This window comes from Delphinapterus leucas, chromosome 17 (assembly GCF_059928025.1).
Source record: "Delphinapterus leucas isolate spDelLeu-1000000601 "Yukka" chromosome 17, BTC_Dleu_Yukka2, whole genome shotgun sequence".
In the NCBI taxonomy this organism is placed as follows: domain Eukaryota; kingdom Metazoa; phylum Chordata; class Mammalia; order Artiodactyla; family Monodontidae; genus Delphinapterus; species Delphinapterus leucas.
In genome coordinates this window covers 36,098,713-36,116,027 of record NC_143145.1, presented here as the reverse complement: position 1 = coordinate 36,116,027, position 17,315 = coordinate 36,098,713, and the positions used below count along the sequence as shown (strand labels likewise).

Here is a 17,315-nt window from a genome sequence, read left to right as displayed (position 1 = left end):
ACCAAATACTTGCAGCCCGATACCCATTTAGTTGCCAATGGGACAAAATTCAGCCACCTGAGGCTGAAATTGTAACCCTAAATAATCATATTTTAAAATAATAAGCATTTGATGAGCACCTACTTTGTGCTGGGCATCATTCTAAGTGATATATACTCATCTAATCCTCACAAAAACCCTATGAGGTACTGTTATTGTCATCTGTGTTTTCCAAATGAGGATACTAAGGCACAGAAAGCATAAGAACACCCATGGTCGCACCGTAGTAAGTGGCAGAGATGGGACTTGCCACAAGCTGTCGGGCTCCAGGGCCAGTGTCCTTAGCCGTTACCTCTACACTCAGAGACACTGTGGGACCTTCCAGTTCTTAGGAGCTCCATAACTGAACATAGTGCCTTGCTTAAATGTGTTTGTTTTCTTAAATGAGGATTCTTTGTCTACGTCATTAGCTATTTCTCATCTTTCATATGAGAATAAGAGGAACAAAAGGAACCAGCTCTCTGCAGCGTTGGGAGGGCCTCACAGTAGACAAGTCACACTAGCAGCCCTTCTTTTCCTGGCCTGTCATTCCTGAGTGCCTGCTGCATTCTATGAAATTGGGGAGTGAGCAGAGTGAGACACAGTAAATTCCCTGCCCTTACCAGGCTTCCGTATTTCTTGGGCTCTAGTAGCTTTATATCAAACCTTCAGTGTCCTTGTAATAAAAATATTATCTTAAAGTTTGCTCCTTTAGCTTCCTGTGTGGTGTGGCTTAAAAGAGTCAACAACCTGCTGCTGCTGCTGCTTTTTTTTTTTTCAAACTGAGCAAGGGATCTCGTAGGGTTTTTGGTATTGTTGAATATTTGATTTGCCCTCAAGCAGTCAGGGGTGCTTCTGTAGAGAAAAGCAAGTCATTCCACGTAGGAATGTGAGGTGCATACTTTTTCACTAAAGGGTTGCTACTAATGTTTTTCTCACACAGTGCAGAAATATTACATTAGTCACAGAAGAGTCCGTGGATGTGGTCCAATGTCAGCGGAACCATCATGCTACTTGGAGGATGTGTTATGAGTTGTGTTTGTGTTGTAGGTAAAGAGGCTTATGAAAGGACGCAATTGTATTTGGGGTTTTATTTTGGAGTGGATGAGAAAGCAACTTACCAGAAACTAAATGTGAAAGTTATTTCCACCGAGTTTGGTTTAGCTGCTCTCCTAGTCTTGGAAATCAGTGTTTACATTGCATATTATAATTCAATCTGATGTAAATTAAATGGAATGATTTATCATGATCTTTAGCCATGGCACTGTCAACTGGTTATAAGATCAGGTGAGCTCAGTGATTTCACCAAGTAAATTTCACTAAGGAAAATTTGTCTAAAACCTAGCACTTCCTTTAGGCAAACTACTAAAATGTCTACTACTTGTTGAATTAGCAAGTTTCATTTGCTATTAGAGATGGCTTCTTCTCTCTCTCTCTCTCTCTCTCTCTCTCTCTGTGTATAGTGATACCAGGGAAGGGAGCAGTTTGGTTCAACTGAGGCTAGTAGCATTAAAAAGTTCTTTAATGAATTTATTTTAGCTAATTTGATTTATATTTTATTTTGTATCCTCTTCGTAGTAACATTTGGTAAATATTTGTTTATACTGGGTGTTAGGCATTGTGCTAGACGTGGGAGTAGACGGCAGGAGGTGTGCCTTGGTTTCTGCGCTCTAGAAGGTTACTATCTATATAGCTGCTATTTATTGAGTACTACTGTGTGCCAGGCACTGTGGCTTACACACTTTATTTCTAATATTTACTATACCACAATTCTGCAAGGAAGGTATTACTCTTCCCACTTTACAGATGAAAAAACAGAGATTCAGAGAGGTTATGAACGTGCCAAAGGCCACACAGCTAATAAGCAAAGAGTATAGTTGATAAATATAAAACAGCGTAGTATTAACACCTAGAATGCTTTTAGGAAACATGTAAACCTTGAGAGATGCAAGAAAGAGTTTTTATAGAAAAATCATATGTATTGTCATCATAAGAATCAAAGTAGAAGAAAGAATTTGCTATTCTGTACTACAATTTTGTATGTCAGCTAACATAAGTCTAACTGTATGAATGAAGGAACACCAGATCTCAGTGATTTGATACACTAAATGTTTATTTCTTGCTAATAATAATCTTGATAGATGTCTGCGGACCTGTCTTTTGATCAGGAATCCAGGTTCCCTCCATCTTGTGACATTACCATCTCTATATGTGGCTTCAGGGTCATCCCAGCTGGGGAAGAGAGACCATGGAGATGGCACACTGAGTTGTAAATGCTATGACCTGGAAGTATTGCTATTACCCCTGTTCACATTTCATTGGCTAGAACCAGTCACATGGTCTTAACTAACTGCAAGAGGTTAAGAGAAGTCTAGTTTTCCCATGTGCTCAGGAATGAGAATGATTTATGTGTGAGCACCAGATATCTCTACCATGTATTTCATTATTTAGTCCCTGGTATGTTATTTGTCAAATTAACATAGTTTGCAGAGAATTCTGAAATAAAATCAAAGAATTATTATTTGTTATACCCAACAGACATATGATGGTTATATCCATTGATGTTATATTCATCTGTAGACTGATACTGGAAGTTACCCTGGATCTAAACCCTGTCCAACATGACTAATTTTTAACTGATAGTTCATTTCCCACCACAAACTTAAAGAATAAAATCTTAAAAATGTTGATTCAAGTACTGAAATGGAACATGGCTTCACTTTTTGATCAGTGCAACCAATTTTGTTGTTTTTATTTTAAATACATGATATAGTGCATATGGTACCACTAAAACTTCTATTATTTTATTAGTTTGTTTTTGCACCAAGCAAAATTTTGGAAAATCCTTAGCATACACATTTTATACTTGGGAAGGATTTAGGTTTCTCTATACATAGTCAAATTTTACGAGATTGGATGGCCTATCCTTAGGTTCCTAGGGGCCATCTACCCAGCTCTTGAATAGAACGGCTCTGGAAATCCCCGTTCTGTTAAAGCTGTTACTTTGCAGCACCATTTGATGCTTTGATCACTGTTGTCTCTTGAAAATGCTCTTAGCTTTATGTCTGCAGCTTCAGTTATCATCTATGTCCTGAATACTTTTCACGTTATTTTTCTCCAGCCCAGTTCTCTCTGAGCTCCAGACCTTTATGTTCAACTGCCTGTTTGACTCACCACCAGCTCAAAATCTGACTTACATCTTCCCTCATGTTCACTGCTCTAGTGGAGTGGCACCACCGTCCTTCCGGTTTCTCAAGCAACGAGGATTTTTTTCTTGATGCTTTGCTCTACGATAATCCCCATCTAAGTCATTATCAGTTCTATCAACTTCACTTTCTTAAATCTCTCTGAAATCATTTATCTCCATTCTACTTCCACCATACTGACCCAAGCTGTCATTATCTCTGGCCTATAATACTGTCCACTTTTGTGCACTGTACCTGGGATGGTCTTTTCAGAATGCTAATCTGATCATGACACCCTCTCACTGAAATCCCATTGTTTTTAGGATTAAGGTCTATATCTTTAACGGGTTTACAAGGCCTTGCACATTCTGTTTCTCCTCCGCCTTTCCCACCTCCTCTTGCACATCTTTCCCCCTGGTGCTCTCTGCTCTGAGCATCATTCAGTTCTATGAACCTGATATGTTCCCTCCTGCCTCAGGACCCATGTGCCTGCTACTCCATGTTTTAGGACTGTGCTGTGCAATACTGCAGTCACTAGCCACCTGTGGCTATTAAAATTGAATAAAATTAAAAATTCAATTCCTCAGTCCCACTATCTCCATTTTAAGTGCTCAGAAGGTGCACGTGGCTACCATATTAGTGAAGATATAGAACACTTACATCTTTGCATAAAGTTCTATTGGACAATGCTATTCTAGAATATTCTTTACTACCTTCCACACCCTTCCTCCTGTGTGACTACCTCAAGGAAGCCTTCCCTGTCCTCCCCTTTCAGTTCCTAGTAAAGTCAGTTTTCTTTGTATCTAAGTCCACCAGCCAAAGACTACCGTGAACACATCTGCAGTCAAAGTTACATTTATTTAGCCTGCTCCTGCAAGGGGCCCTTAGGGACAACTCAGCAAGAGAGAGTTGGGAGGAGCTCTTGGTAGTGTTTGGGCTTGTTACGGATGAGTCTAAGAAGGGATCATGGAAGTGACAACCAGCTCTGGATTTCATATGTCAAGACGTTGGGGCAGTCTAGAAACTGGTCGTCATTGTTCAGGAGATGGGATGAACAATGCAGGGCTGAGGCTATCTTTGCCAAGAAGGCATCAATCCCACGGAAGGGGGGGATGTTACTCACTTTTGTACCTGTGTTATTGTCTTCTGGGGTTGTGTTGGGAGCATTGCTTGTCTTCTGTTGGCCTTGTCCGTGTGCTGTTGGAAGCAGTACATTCTGTTAGAAGCATCAAGGCTGATTGTCAGTGGGACTGATTTTTACTTTCTCGGTGGTGATGTGCTCTCCTAGAACTCTGTTGTTCTTCTTAGAGTGCCTGCACACAGTTTGTAAATTTTTAAATTAATGATTATTTGACTAATATTTTTCATCTACTAGGTCGGAAGCTTCATGACAGCAGGGACTGCTGCTCTTTTTGTTCACTGTGGTATCCATAGCACCTAGCATGGTGTCTGATGCAAAGTAGATGCTCAGCAAATATTTATTGAAAGAGTGGATGAATGAATAAATGAATCATAAGACCTAAAAAATTGGTGGCTGATCAAAGACATGGAATTATTTTGCTATATCTGATTTTACCACTGTTTAGAATCATTGTCTTTTCGTAGTAGATTCTTAGTAGATGTCTCTTTCCTCCCACCCAAGGAAAAAACTAGAATTCTAATATTCAAAATTTAAATATAACATTCTAATATTCCTTGATGTCTAAAGTCCTTTAAGGATAATCTAGAAAATATATGTTACCATACTTCCTTTACTACCATTTTTCTCAGGCCAAATGATTAAGAAATGTATAGATGCGCTGCATCAAATCACAGCGAGGTATGGTGATGTTGGCTGTCTGCCTGCCTTTTGGCATCCTACAAATTATATTAAAATGTTTCCAAACAGTTGTGGAAACTTGGTAATTGTAGTCAGAATGGCCTGAGTGTTTTGGTTCTAATTCTTTTTTTTTTTGACCAGAACTTTTTATTTGACTAAATTCTACTTCATGCATAAGCATGACAGTCTCTCCTGTTTATTAGACTTTGGCAACAAAAAGAAAACCAAGCAGCCTTGTACAGCAACAGTGAAAATGCCAAGGGTGAGGGTAGCCTACAGTTTTACTGTAGGATAAATATATATGTATATTTTTAAAAGGCCTCTCTCCCTTTGGCCATATCAACAATCATTTAGGGCCATCATAAAGGATTGTGATGTTTTCCAGGTAGAGTATACATTTAATTTTTTTTAATTATAAAGATAATGTAACCGAATTAAGGATAAATGTTTAAACTCGGAAAAAGTAATATCCATGTCAGTAATATGTCAACTATTTTAATTTTTTCATAGTTCTTGTTTACATGCTCATATTATTGGATTAAGAGTTTTTATTTGTTAGCCCATAGTTGACAGTCTCTTTGAGTCTGAATAGTTGTAGTATATCACATCTTCTTACATCCCCTGGGACATTAGAACCCTAGAATGTATCAGTCCAATATGTTTTAGTAAGCAAGTCTATCCTCAGGCTGCACGGTGCTATGGCATGGGCAATGAACTCATTCAGGGCCTTGCTTATTAATACTGGTTCACCATGTGTTGTTACGGGTTACCACATATTCCTTCAAAGAAGACCTTTGAAATGCATCTTCTCTGTCTTGGAGTCATTTCCTTAAATGCTCTTTTCATCGTGCTACCTTCCTACTCCAAAATTTCCTAATTCTTAAATATATCAAGGATCAAAGCAAAGTTCACAACAGCCATAAAATCTTTCCAGAATTTTGCTGATCTTCCTTTCCTGGTAATGTTCATTCTGTACTTTTCCAGTCAGGACACCTGAATAAATGAATGGATGAATGCTTTAACATAGACCTTCATATCTAGTCATTTACTGTATTTCAGTTTCTTTTGTTGTCATTTTTCATATGAATTTACTCACCTCCTCAACCAATTTTTATATATTTGAGGCAAAGAAAGTGCCTTATATATTTTCTCTATGTCTCTTGGCACCAGTCAGATGCTGAAGCCCCAGAATATTTCCATTTAATGCCTTGTTGATGGGTTGACTGATTGCAAAAGAAACACAAATCTGTATCTTTGAGTCTCTGTCATGATTAATAAACTAGTTAACAAATACTTGTCAGATGCTCCTGGGCTGCGTTTGGGTAAACTTTGAAGGGCAAACTGTCTTCTCGGATCCACGGAGCTTATAAGACTGTATATAAATAAAGATCCTATGTATGTACATATGAAGTGTGAGGTGAGGGCACACTGCATTCAAGTGATGGTGGTTAGAGATTGTGAAGGAAATTTGGAAAATAGCTGTGAGTAAACCTTTCCTGAGAAGGAAATCTTCGAATTACTTGTCAAAGAATGGAAGTTTATGGCAGAGAAATGAAAGGCAAGACGGTTGTTTCTTAGAAAGAGACACTAGAAAAAAGGCCACAGCGGAAGGTCCAGATCTGTGTGGTCCACCAAGTGCTTTTTCATCAATATTCTATTATATTTACTTTAGGATCAAGAGTTAGGGCTTTTGGTGCATCTGCTTTTAAGAAGGTTCTAAAATGTAGCAAAGTGCATCCTACTTGCACTAAATATACAGCAACTGAATGTCTGTGGACCCAAGCCTTTTCACATGTAATACTAAGACTTAGAATTTCCCTCCGCAAAATTACTTTTAACACTGTTGTGATAATGAAGATCTTAGAGAAGGGCATTGAGTACGATCAAGTGATTACTATAGAACAGAATTTTTGTTGTTGTTGTTGTTGGAAGAAAAAAATGTCAGTGTGAACTTCAGTTTCACAATTTTGCCTGAGTATGGAACAGAATTTAATACACATAGATAGAGCTCACCACGTTCCAGGAACTGTTTGTAGTACTTTATCTCTGCTAATGCATTTAATTCTTCTCATCACTATAAGTAGGCATTTTACAGCTGAAGAAAATATGGCACTTGCCTCAGTCTACATAGGCAGCAGGTAAAAGAGCTAGAACTTGACCCTAGAACTTGACCCTAGAAAGTCTTGCTCCAAAAACTATGCCCCAGAACTCTAAATACTGCTTTATGATACGCTATGTGGCTTCTCTGTAATGAGTATTCCGTTAACTCAGAATTTGTGACTTTTGGAATAAGTGTTGGAGATAAGAAAATGGAAGAGATGTTTACATGTTTGAGGAAACAGTTTCCAGTACCTGGAGACAATTTAGGAACACCTGTGGACATGTCAAAGTGGACATGTGAATAAAAGCACAAATGCATTTTCTGTTGAATGTAATTCTCAGTGTGCAGGTGGTATGCAAGTTCTGTACACAAATGGTAACTATTTTCACTGTAGTTGAAAACATAATGCCAAGAAAATGTGTAATTTTCCTTTCTAAAATGGGGATAAAACAGTTTGGATACATTTGTCACTTTTTTTTTTCCTGCATAATGACTCACCTATTTGTTCTAATTTTGGTGATTTTGCAGAAATTTCGGAGTGCTTCAGTTGGGGCTGAGGAGTACATGTATGACCAGACATCAAGGTAGGTTACAGGAGATGCCCCTAGAAACTGATGAACTGATACCTGTTTAAATGTATCGTCAAGTTATACTTTTACACCTTTAAAAGAAAATTCTTTTCTCTACACAATGACTTCTAAATTACTATTTCCAGTCTTGATCAATTTTCTGAGACCTACCTGTACCCTTCCTTTGTCCTTTTGCTGCTAGACATCCCTTCTTAGGTGTTCCTCTAAACCTCAGGCACTTGGGCCTCCAGCACAGCATGTACGTGTCTTTTCCTCTTCTTTCCTTCCTTCTTCACTTCTTTCACATCTGTTCTTCCACTTTTATTTCTTGTTGTGCCTAATGATGCCATCCTCCCAGCCACACACTCCAGAGGTGCAAGGTGCTTGCCTTCCTGCTACACGTTCATGGCATTTGCCAAGTGCTGGATGTCCTATTCTACCTGTCCTGTCTCTTCCAATTTACTCTTGTGCATATGCTTCTGAGCTGTTGCAACATAACAGGTTGCCCTGCCAGCACTTTCTTTTCCCTTCCGTTCCACTTTGGACATTTCTACCTACTAGCTGTCACAGACTTTGGTGCCTTCCATCTTCCAGCAATGAGATAGGGATTGAGGATAAGTTATAACCTGTCCTTAAAAGAGGCCCATAGACTTTTGCAGGAGACCTGTGTGATGTCATACAAATTGCAATACATTTGCAAAATGATGAGTCCTGCTACAGAGATACATGAATAGACAGCTGAGATGACCTGCAGGCCTGGGTGTGTGTGGGGTGTGAGTGGGATGGGACCAGAGGAAAGCTTTACAAGAAGTAGCATTTGAGCTGGATTTTGATGGATTATCAGGAGTTTTCCAGGGAAAGAAGGAGGATTAAGAACATTCTAGGTAGAGGGGCCACATGTTCAAAGTCCTTGGTCATGATCATGCCTGTAGACAGGAGAGAATGGCAGGGATGAATTAATCCATCCCATTTACAAAACTTATCAGTGATTTCACCATTTCAGACAGAATAAGACACAAATTCCTTATGAAGGTAGTTGGGGCCGTCTATGTGCTGGTCCCTTTTTACTGTAAACCTTGTCCCCCACTGTATTTCTTGGCCCTTTGCTTTTACATGTATGGCCCTCTTCTCTTCTCTCTGTTTCTGCTTGAAGCCCTCCTGCCCCTTCAGGGTCTTGCTCCAGCCTCAGGCTCCCCAGTCACCCTCTCCAGATTCTCCCAGCCAGAATTTGGGTGTGCAGTGGTGATGAAGGGTAGGGGAGAGGCAGAGAAGATAAAGTTCCAAATCACCTTCTAAAACGTGGAAATACATGTATAATTTGCATGCTGTCAATCCAGATAACCATGCAGCCAGCTATCAGGCCAGTGAAAAGAGCAACGACCCACCAGTCATGTGACCTGGTGTCTCTTTCTGCTGCTGTCATTGTCTCCAGGGGTGAGCAAGTTTCTCAGTCTCTCCTCAGCTGTGAAATGAGGAAAGTGGTTCTTATCTTGTGTTGTGGATGAGCTTGGGGGACGTGAATCCCTTGAAATTATATTAAAAATCATTAGTGTTCATATGTGCTTTTATCTGGGAAGAGGGTTCACAGCTTTCTTCATGTTTTTCAAGCAGTCTGTGACCTAGACAAGTTGCACGCTCCTGGTCTAGGTGATTCCTAATATCCTGTCCAGGTCTCAAACTTTATGATTCAGTGGGTTATCTTGAAATTGCTTTTTCTAGGCAAAATGACAGTGGAATTGGTTCTGTCTTGCATGATTTATTTCCCACCTTATTCTAAGACACATATTCTGGAATTTGCTTTGTTTATCAGCTTAAGCCTAAGATTTTTATCATGGAAGAGGAATATTATTTTGCCCTTCAAATTTCTTTCTCATTATAAAAGTTAAAAAAAACCCAAAAATTGCAGAAATATTCAACATAGAAAGCAAGAGTCCCCTATAATCTTGTAAGTAGATCATTTTAAGAGGCGAACTTCATTTTTGCACACAGCCTTTCACAGACTGAAATTAAAGAGCTAAAAAAAATAGATAGACCCAGTGAAGAGCCTCTGATGATTCTCAGAAAACACACAAAGCACTTGTAATTGGATCATCATTGTGTGCCATCCTGCAGTGACAGAAATAAATATTCTGAATGAGCATCTTAAATAAAGAGATTGTGATTCATATCTGTTGCTCATTTTGAACAATGCGTATATTCTTCAAAGTTGGGAAAATCAGTGTTTTTATTTTATAAGTTAGCTTGTATTTGTAAAATATTAGGGAAATTATTAAGAGCAGGGATCTGCAAACTTTTTTTCTGTAATGGGCTAGATACTAAGTATTTTAGGTTTGGCATACTACACAGTCTCTGTCACAGCTACTCAACCGTGCTGTGGCAACACAAACAAACAAACAAATGTAGCTGTGTTCTAGTAAAACTTTATTTACAAAAAACAGGCAGCTAGCTGGCTTTGGCCGACAGGCCATTGTTTGCAAGCTCCAGATTTAGAGCAGTAACCCTGTCATGAGTTCTTTTGCAGGCTTAAAAAACAAAACCCCCAAATCAAAAATTACTCCCTGTTATGGAGCTAGATTCCATATAGATTTCAATAATGAATGAGTTCTAGATTTTTACATTTTGAACTATTTTAAAGTGGGATGTAGCTATTTGCAACACCTTGGCTAGACAAAAGAAAGTTGGTATACGGATGAATTGAACAAAACCATTCACATATTTGGCTTGTTGCTAGGATGAAAGTGGCAAATTTTAGCGATTCTTAAGTTCAGGCATTACCAAGGACCAACTAAAACCTAACAGAGGCTCCCCCGGCTCCGCCTGGCACAAGTAGACGGGCACATTGTGGACTTTCTCCCCTTCTAAACCATCTGGTTTATGGGCCGCTATTAGAAATGTTGTGTGCAATGTACTAACAGTGACCTTTGGTATGGTCTCATCTCCTTTGCCATGTGCTGTGTTTTGTCTCTGAAATGGAGTAAACGTTGGTTAATATTCATACAAAATGCTATTGATGTGAAATTGATCCAGAAGCCAGAAATGTCCAAGTGAATGAATCTGACCGCTATTTGTCTTCTGTTCACAGTGGCACATTTCAATACACCCTGGAAGCCACCAAATCTCTCCGTCAGAAGCAGGGGGAGGGCCCCATGACCTACCTCAACAAGGGACAGTTCTATGCCATCACGCTCAGCGAGACGGGGGACAACAAGTGCTTCCGACACCCCATCAGCAAAGTCAGGGTAAGGGCTTCATTTCTCCAATAAAGCACAGAGGGATCAGGTGAAAGCAGTGACTACCTGCCAGCCTTGTGGAAGGGCATGGAAAAAAATCCCAAAATAAATAATTCTAGAACAAATGTCAGAGAGTTGGGGCAAGAGAACTTATTGGCTTGCAGTTTATCATCTTAATCAGTAACTAATAAACCCCAGGGAAGGGACGTGGTTGGAACATGCTTTCTGACTGTATCCAAGGAATTTCCCCAGCTTCATTCATTGCCTATGTGCTACCTAGTTGTTGTCGTCGTTGTTTTCAATCAAATGATGTGCAGTTTTCAGGTAAGCAGCTGTAAGTCAGAGCGTATGTGTGGGCAGGAAAGAGCTGGGCTTTCTTCTGAAAAGGAGGGTGCAGTTCATTCTGCGTCCCTGGGCCCTCCGCAGCTTTGCTAAAAGACTTCTGCAGCCTGGCACTTACTCAGGAGTCAAGAGGTGGGCATGATATGATCCCTACCAGGAGTGACTTGGAGGAATTTTCACATTCACGAGTTATTAGTTCTATTTGTGGGACATGAAACTGCCTTGGAAGCCTGCCAGCTTCTGGCATTCTCGCTACTGCCAAGAAGGGAGGGAACTGGTAATCCCTGTCGACTGAAAAGGAAAATTATAGCAGAGCTCTCAAAAGAGGTTGAAGGAGTTTCGTGCCCTGTTGTAAAATGATTTATGCTGCTGTGTGCGTGGTGTGCACTCCGAAGCTCTTTCCTCTGCATACTGAGAAAGGAGCGCCGTGCTGTGCCGAGCCCAGTGAGTTTACCCCAACCCAGATTCCCAGGCAAAGGTAACCCCTGAGGTAGAAGAGAAAAGAGTGTCCAGGCGCCTGCTGGCCGGTTTGCCTGTTACTAGCTTTTAGGTAAAATCATTGCAGTGCTGCTTTCTTGAATCAACCCGGTTTTACGGCTTTGTTTCCAGGAGAAAGACAAGGAAGAATTGCTGCTCATTTGTCCAGCAGGCCTTTCTCCCTCCAAGGCCATCCCAGTTCCAGATCGGAGTGACAGGAGGCAGGAGGCAGGGCGGTTGAGAGTGAGGGGAAAGACAGGAAGGATGTGGGGCTAACGACCCACCTGAGGCTGAACCCGTGGCAGGTGGAAAAGTGCTGAGTTTGCCCTCCAGAGGAGTTAGTATGTTCCGACCCTGAGGTCAAGGCTACGGTGGAGGTATGCCGTCAGCCGCAGCAGCATCATCGTCGTCATCATCCCCATCATCACGACAACCAGGGCCACAATGTGACAGCTAGTCTTTATTGAGTGTATCTTCTGTGTGCTGGACACTGTGTTGAGCACTGTACATCTAGTAACTCGTTGAAACTAACAACAGCCCTATGAAATAGGCCTTCCTTTTATAATGTTACAGATGAAGAAACTTGGCCTTTTAGAAGCTAGCAACTGACCAAGGTTACATAGCTCAAACGTGAGGGAACTGGGTTATATCCCAAGCAGTCAGACCCCTGAACCTACTCTCTTAACCGCTAAGTGTACTGTGTTGAGTAGCATGGAGGCCTGAAAGGCAGACGGATTTTAGCATGGGATCCACCTCTGGAAATATATCCTAGAATTTGTATCCGAAACCCTCACATGTGGATGCCTGGTAAGAAGGCACTGGATACATAGTCTTAAAAAAAAAAATCTTGTAGATTACAAGTGTATAACTCATGTATACACCTTGTTGGTAACAACACTGTTACCATCACCCTGAAAGGATGACGCATGGTTAGTAATCTGAGGCTATGACAACAGTTTGTAGTGCAGGAACTTTTCCAAGAACTTTCTTTCATTGAAATCATGGAAGTGATCGAATATAGACATTTTATTTCCTTCTGTTGCATTTTGCCTAAAACCAAGAGCCTTCCTTCTCTTAAGGACTTCAGTCTAACAGCCTTGGAGAGTAGGATGGCCCTTCTCAGAATGGACCTTTCTCACTCCTAGGCTCTGTTAGAGCCAGCAGTGTGGAGAAATGAGGGATGCACTTGGAACCTCCTAGCGCTGATTTCTGAGAACCGTGTTGCATCCCGAGTCGAAGCTTAGCCGTGGTAATAGCAGTTTCAAACGGCCTTTCTCCTTACCACTGGAAAAATACATTTCCATCCCAAGAATATGCCATTTTAGTCGTGTGCTAGAAAAAATTACCTGAAATGTTATTTTTATTTTGGAACAGACAGAAAAAAAACACCAGGAGGCTGGGCAGTAAACGCTTACATATAAATGGAAAAGCCCGGGGAAGGGGGAGGGAGGATGGAGAGAGGCTGAGCCCAGAGTTCCACCAGCCCAGCCAGTGGATCCCTTTGTTGCCAGCTCTCCTCCATGCCTTTGAGGGTCATGCCGCTTGTGAATGCAAATAGTATGGATGCACATTTCTAAACTAGCTTTTCTAACAGACATCTGCTTTCTTGTGTAACAAATGTTTACATACCACTGGGAATAAGCCAGATTTTGACTTGACAGTTCGGTCACAGACATGTATTTGGTATCTCTTATTTGTCGGGCACCAGGGCCCCCGTGGTGAGTGACTCTGTCCCAGCCCTCGTTGAGATAGGCATCAGTGGGAAGACATTGCCATGGGCTGAATAATTGTAAATAATTAGGTAGATGACTACAAGTATGTGAAATGCTACAAAGGAGAAGTTATTAAAGAATGAGAGTCATTGAAACATTCTTCTGGAATAGCAGAAAAATGTCTAAGAAGTATTTTGCATATGGAATGAGGGGGGGAGTATATCCCTGGATACGGTATTCCTCATGCTGTAATTACAGGGTTTTTGCTTTTTGTTTTTTTGGTTTGTTTATTTGTTTGTTTTTGGTACCTCCTCCATCTCATAAATGACAATGAATTAACATATATTTAGTTGAACAAGGCTGTAACTTAGAAGTGAAAGCAGTTTGGGATACTTATTTCTACAAGACATTATTAGTTTCTCATGCTCATTTTAAAAGTACATCCACATATTTTTATAAATAACGTAGTTGACCTTGTAGCTTTTGGTCTATGAAATATCTGTAGCTTAGATCTTCGTTCATCAATATGAGCTCATCTTTTAGTATTTCTCTCATTATTCCCACTAATCCAGCCAGAGGCACTTAATTAGGCCAGAAACAGATGTTTGCTCCTTTACAAAAGCACCAAATTCTATGTTTAAGGATATGAAATTTCAAAAATGTCCTTGTTTCCAATACAAGAAAAAAATCTTTTTTGGTATGCCCACTCAGCTCACACAATAATAAATTTGCCGGTAAATTGGATAATCTGTTTGTTTATGATTCATGGTGAAAATGATGTAGCATTCTTTTTCACTATGTGCTGTTCTCGTTTCCCATTCAGTTTTTTAAAGTAGGCCCATTTTCAAACAAGACAAACCATACGCCTGGGCTTATTGGGCTTTTCTAAAGCAAGAAAAGCAAATTTACAGAAATTACAGCAACCCACCTCTGATAGAACTTCTAGAACTGGAGAGTGTGTGAAGCAGGAGTTGCTGAACAGAAAGTAAGCTCCGTGGTTCTCCCCCTCTGCAGAGCGTGGTAATGGTGGTCTTCAGTGAAGACAAAAACCGGGACGAGCAGCTGAAATACTGGAAGTACTGGCACTCTCGACAGCACACGGCCAAGCAGAGGGTCCTCGACATCGGTAAGTTGACCTTGACCCCCCGGCACGGCCTTTGGTAAACTGCCATGTTGTCATGATGCAAAGGAGAGCCCAGCCCAGAAATCACAGCTGGGACCCACATCACTCTCATGATGTGCCAGGCACTTGTCTGTGCACCTTTCCTATGTTTTAGTACATTTAGTACAAATCAGGCTGAGAAGTCAAAATCAGGCTAAGCTGAGAGCAAAACACTTTTCGTTCCATAAAAGTCAACTTTGTCTCCTATAATAATAGATTTAGCTTTGCAACGGCCGTGCCAGTTTCTAAAATATATTTCCATGCCCTCTTGTGTTTGAGCCTAATAATTGGCAGGCAGGCCAGAGGAACTGTTATCCCCCTGTGGCGCGAATAACCTCAGCTCACTTGGTTCTAAGCTACTTGCGAAGGCCACGTGACTAGATACAGCATTCTCGTTCTCTAATTCTCCATCCCATGTTCCTTCCATCCAAACACATGTCTAGTGCAAGTGGTCCTAGGTGATCAGACAAATGCAATGTTTGAGAGAGCTTTCCCGGCAGCAGAGAAGGAATGGACCTGCCAAGTGCATTTTCTGGAATCTGTACATTCCTACACATGATGTCTGTTCTTCAGAGACCTAGAGCCCTCTGGACAAGACTCAGAGTCCCGTCAGGAAAGCAGAGCCCACACCAGGTGGTTCCATGGAGATAATTCATTGCCAGAGTTGGGAGGGCTGAAGGCACCGTGAGGCAGTGCAGACAGGAGCAACAGCACGAGTCTGCTGCTCTTAGCTGGAGGGCCAGAGGATCAAAGGGAGAGGTGCTGGGTGTTGTGAGAGCTGCCCAGCAGGAACAGGCACCAGCTGGAGCTGGGACCACAGAGGGAGCAGCTTTCCAAGACCAGGCAGAACCTCAGAGGAGTCGCTGCCAGAGACACCCCTCAGTGCCCAGAGGGTGGGGGGAGAGGGGCTGCCCTGGCTTTGCCCTGCCTCCCAGTCTCCCCCAGTGCTTCCCGGTGGCCACGTTACCCTGAAGCAGAGGGCGTGTGACCCTGGCACATGCACTTTGCAGGAATCAACCTCTGAGACACAGAGAAAAGCAGGGGAAGTCAGGGATTGCATCTCAAAGTACCTAGAAATTACTTAAAAACGCAGTAACACAGCAAGTCCCCTACCAACGAACGAGGTCCCCTCCAAGAGCGCGTTTGCAAGTCCAATTTGTTCGTAAGTCCACCAAAGTTGGCCTGGGTGCCCAACTAGCACAATTGGCTCTATAGTACAGTACTGTAATAGGTTTGTAATACTTTTCACACAGATAAGACATAAAAGCAAACACAAAAAAACGAAGGAAACATTTCTAATCTTACAGTACAGTACCTTGAGAAGTACAGCACAACAGCTGGCCTACGGGTGCTGGCCTCGAGTGAACAGGCAAGAAGAGTTACTGACTGGAGGAGGGAGAGGAGGTGGGAGATGGTAGAGCTGAAGGATCCTCAGCAAGGGGAGACGGAGGGCAGGCTGCAATGTCACTCACGCCTGACGCTGGTGGCACAGGTTCTGCTTCCTTGCTGGATTCAATTCTATCTACCTTCTTGAAAAAACGATCCAGTGACACTGTACTACGGTACTCTGTACGGTACTGTACAGTAAAGTACACAAAAGCACCGCCACTTGCACAGGACGCACGCAGGTGACAATGTACACCAGACACATGAGCTAACTTACGTGACTGGACACGTGAACACAGGTTCGAATCTTTGAAAGTTCACAACTTGAAGGCAGGGGACTTAACGTATATGTGTTTCTAAGTAATTTTAACACTTTATCTACTTGCTGCTTCCATGAGAAATAAATCATTTCTCATTTATAGGCTTTATTTTCACATTTTGCAGACCAACAGCGTACAGCCCCAGTGAGGATAGGCCAAGCGAAGGTTTCCACTGTCTTGGACACCAGAGGTGTTAATGAGCCATTAAAAGGATGTTTACTTTGATTTCTTTCGCATTGTAATGAAGGATTTTTCAGACCTTCCATCTCACGCTTGCTAGGGCCCCTTGACCAATGGCAGAGAAGTTAGTAACTAGGTGAGCGTTAGAGACTCACTGTAGAACATATTGAAACTAACTTGCTGGTTTTTCTTGCAAAATGGCTACACCACTCCTCCCCCTTCCCCCCTGCCACACATACACATCTGTAAACTCATCAAGCTTATTTATCTAATGAACTAGGAAGCCGAGGTCTAGAGAGGCTCACTGACCCAGCTTTCCAAGTGACTTGTCCTCAGATAATTAGGGCAGGAATTAGTGCAAGAGCTGGGATAAAAACAGTCTTCCTCACCCAGGTCATACCCTGAACCCCCAAAACTGACGGACTAGGACGAAGGATTTGGGGATACTTGCCATAACCTGCTTTGCAGCCAGTCTGCACAGAGCAGAGGAACAATTTTATTTTATTTGAAAAGTTTAGCCTTATCATTATTGCCCAAGAAACTGAGAGGAGCAGTTAAATAGAAATATGGACTAGGTCCAAATAAGGCAAATAATAAAAGCATTTTCCTGGCATACCTATTGGTTTAAATTTGATGTCATCACAGCGTTTACTTTTCTTAGACCAGAATGATCTCTCAGGTCTCATACGATTTCAGATCTTACCTCTTTATCACCTCTTGCCTGCCTTCTCTCCCTCATGTAACCCTTTACACATGCGTGTGTGCACACATGTACACACACGGTTCATCATTGAGATGTGTGACTCTTACTAAG

General features: G+C 41.5%; 1 protein-coding gene across 6 annotated transcripts in view; it reads left to right on the top strand.

Moving 5' to 3' along the window:
• The window catches only part of GRHL2 (grainyhead like transcription factor 2), a 164,004-nt gene that overhangs the window by 64,137 nt on the left and 82,552 nt on the right, over window positions 1-17,315 (top strand). For all 6 annotated transcript variants that reach the window (XM_089898846.1, XM_089898845.1, XM_089898844.1 and 3 more), the window contains 3 exons: window positions 7,652-7,707; window positions 10,775-10,931; window positions 14,468-14,579. In XM_089898846.1, the coding sequence (XP_089754972.1) occupies window positions 7,652-7,707; window positions 10,775-10,931; window positions 14,468-14,579 (325 nt within the window). The remainder of the gene's footprint in view (window positions 1-7,651; window positions 7,708-10,774; window positions 10,932-14,467; window positions 14,580-17,315) is intronic.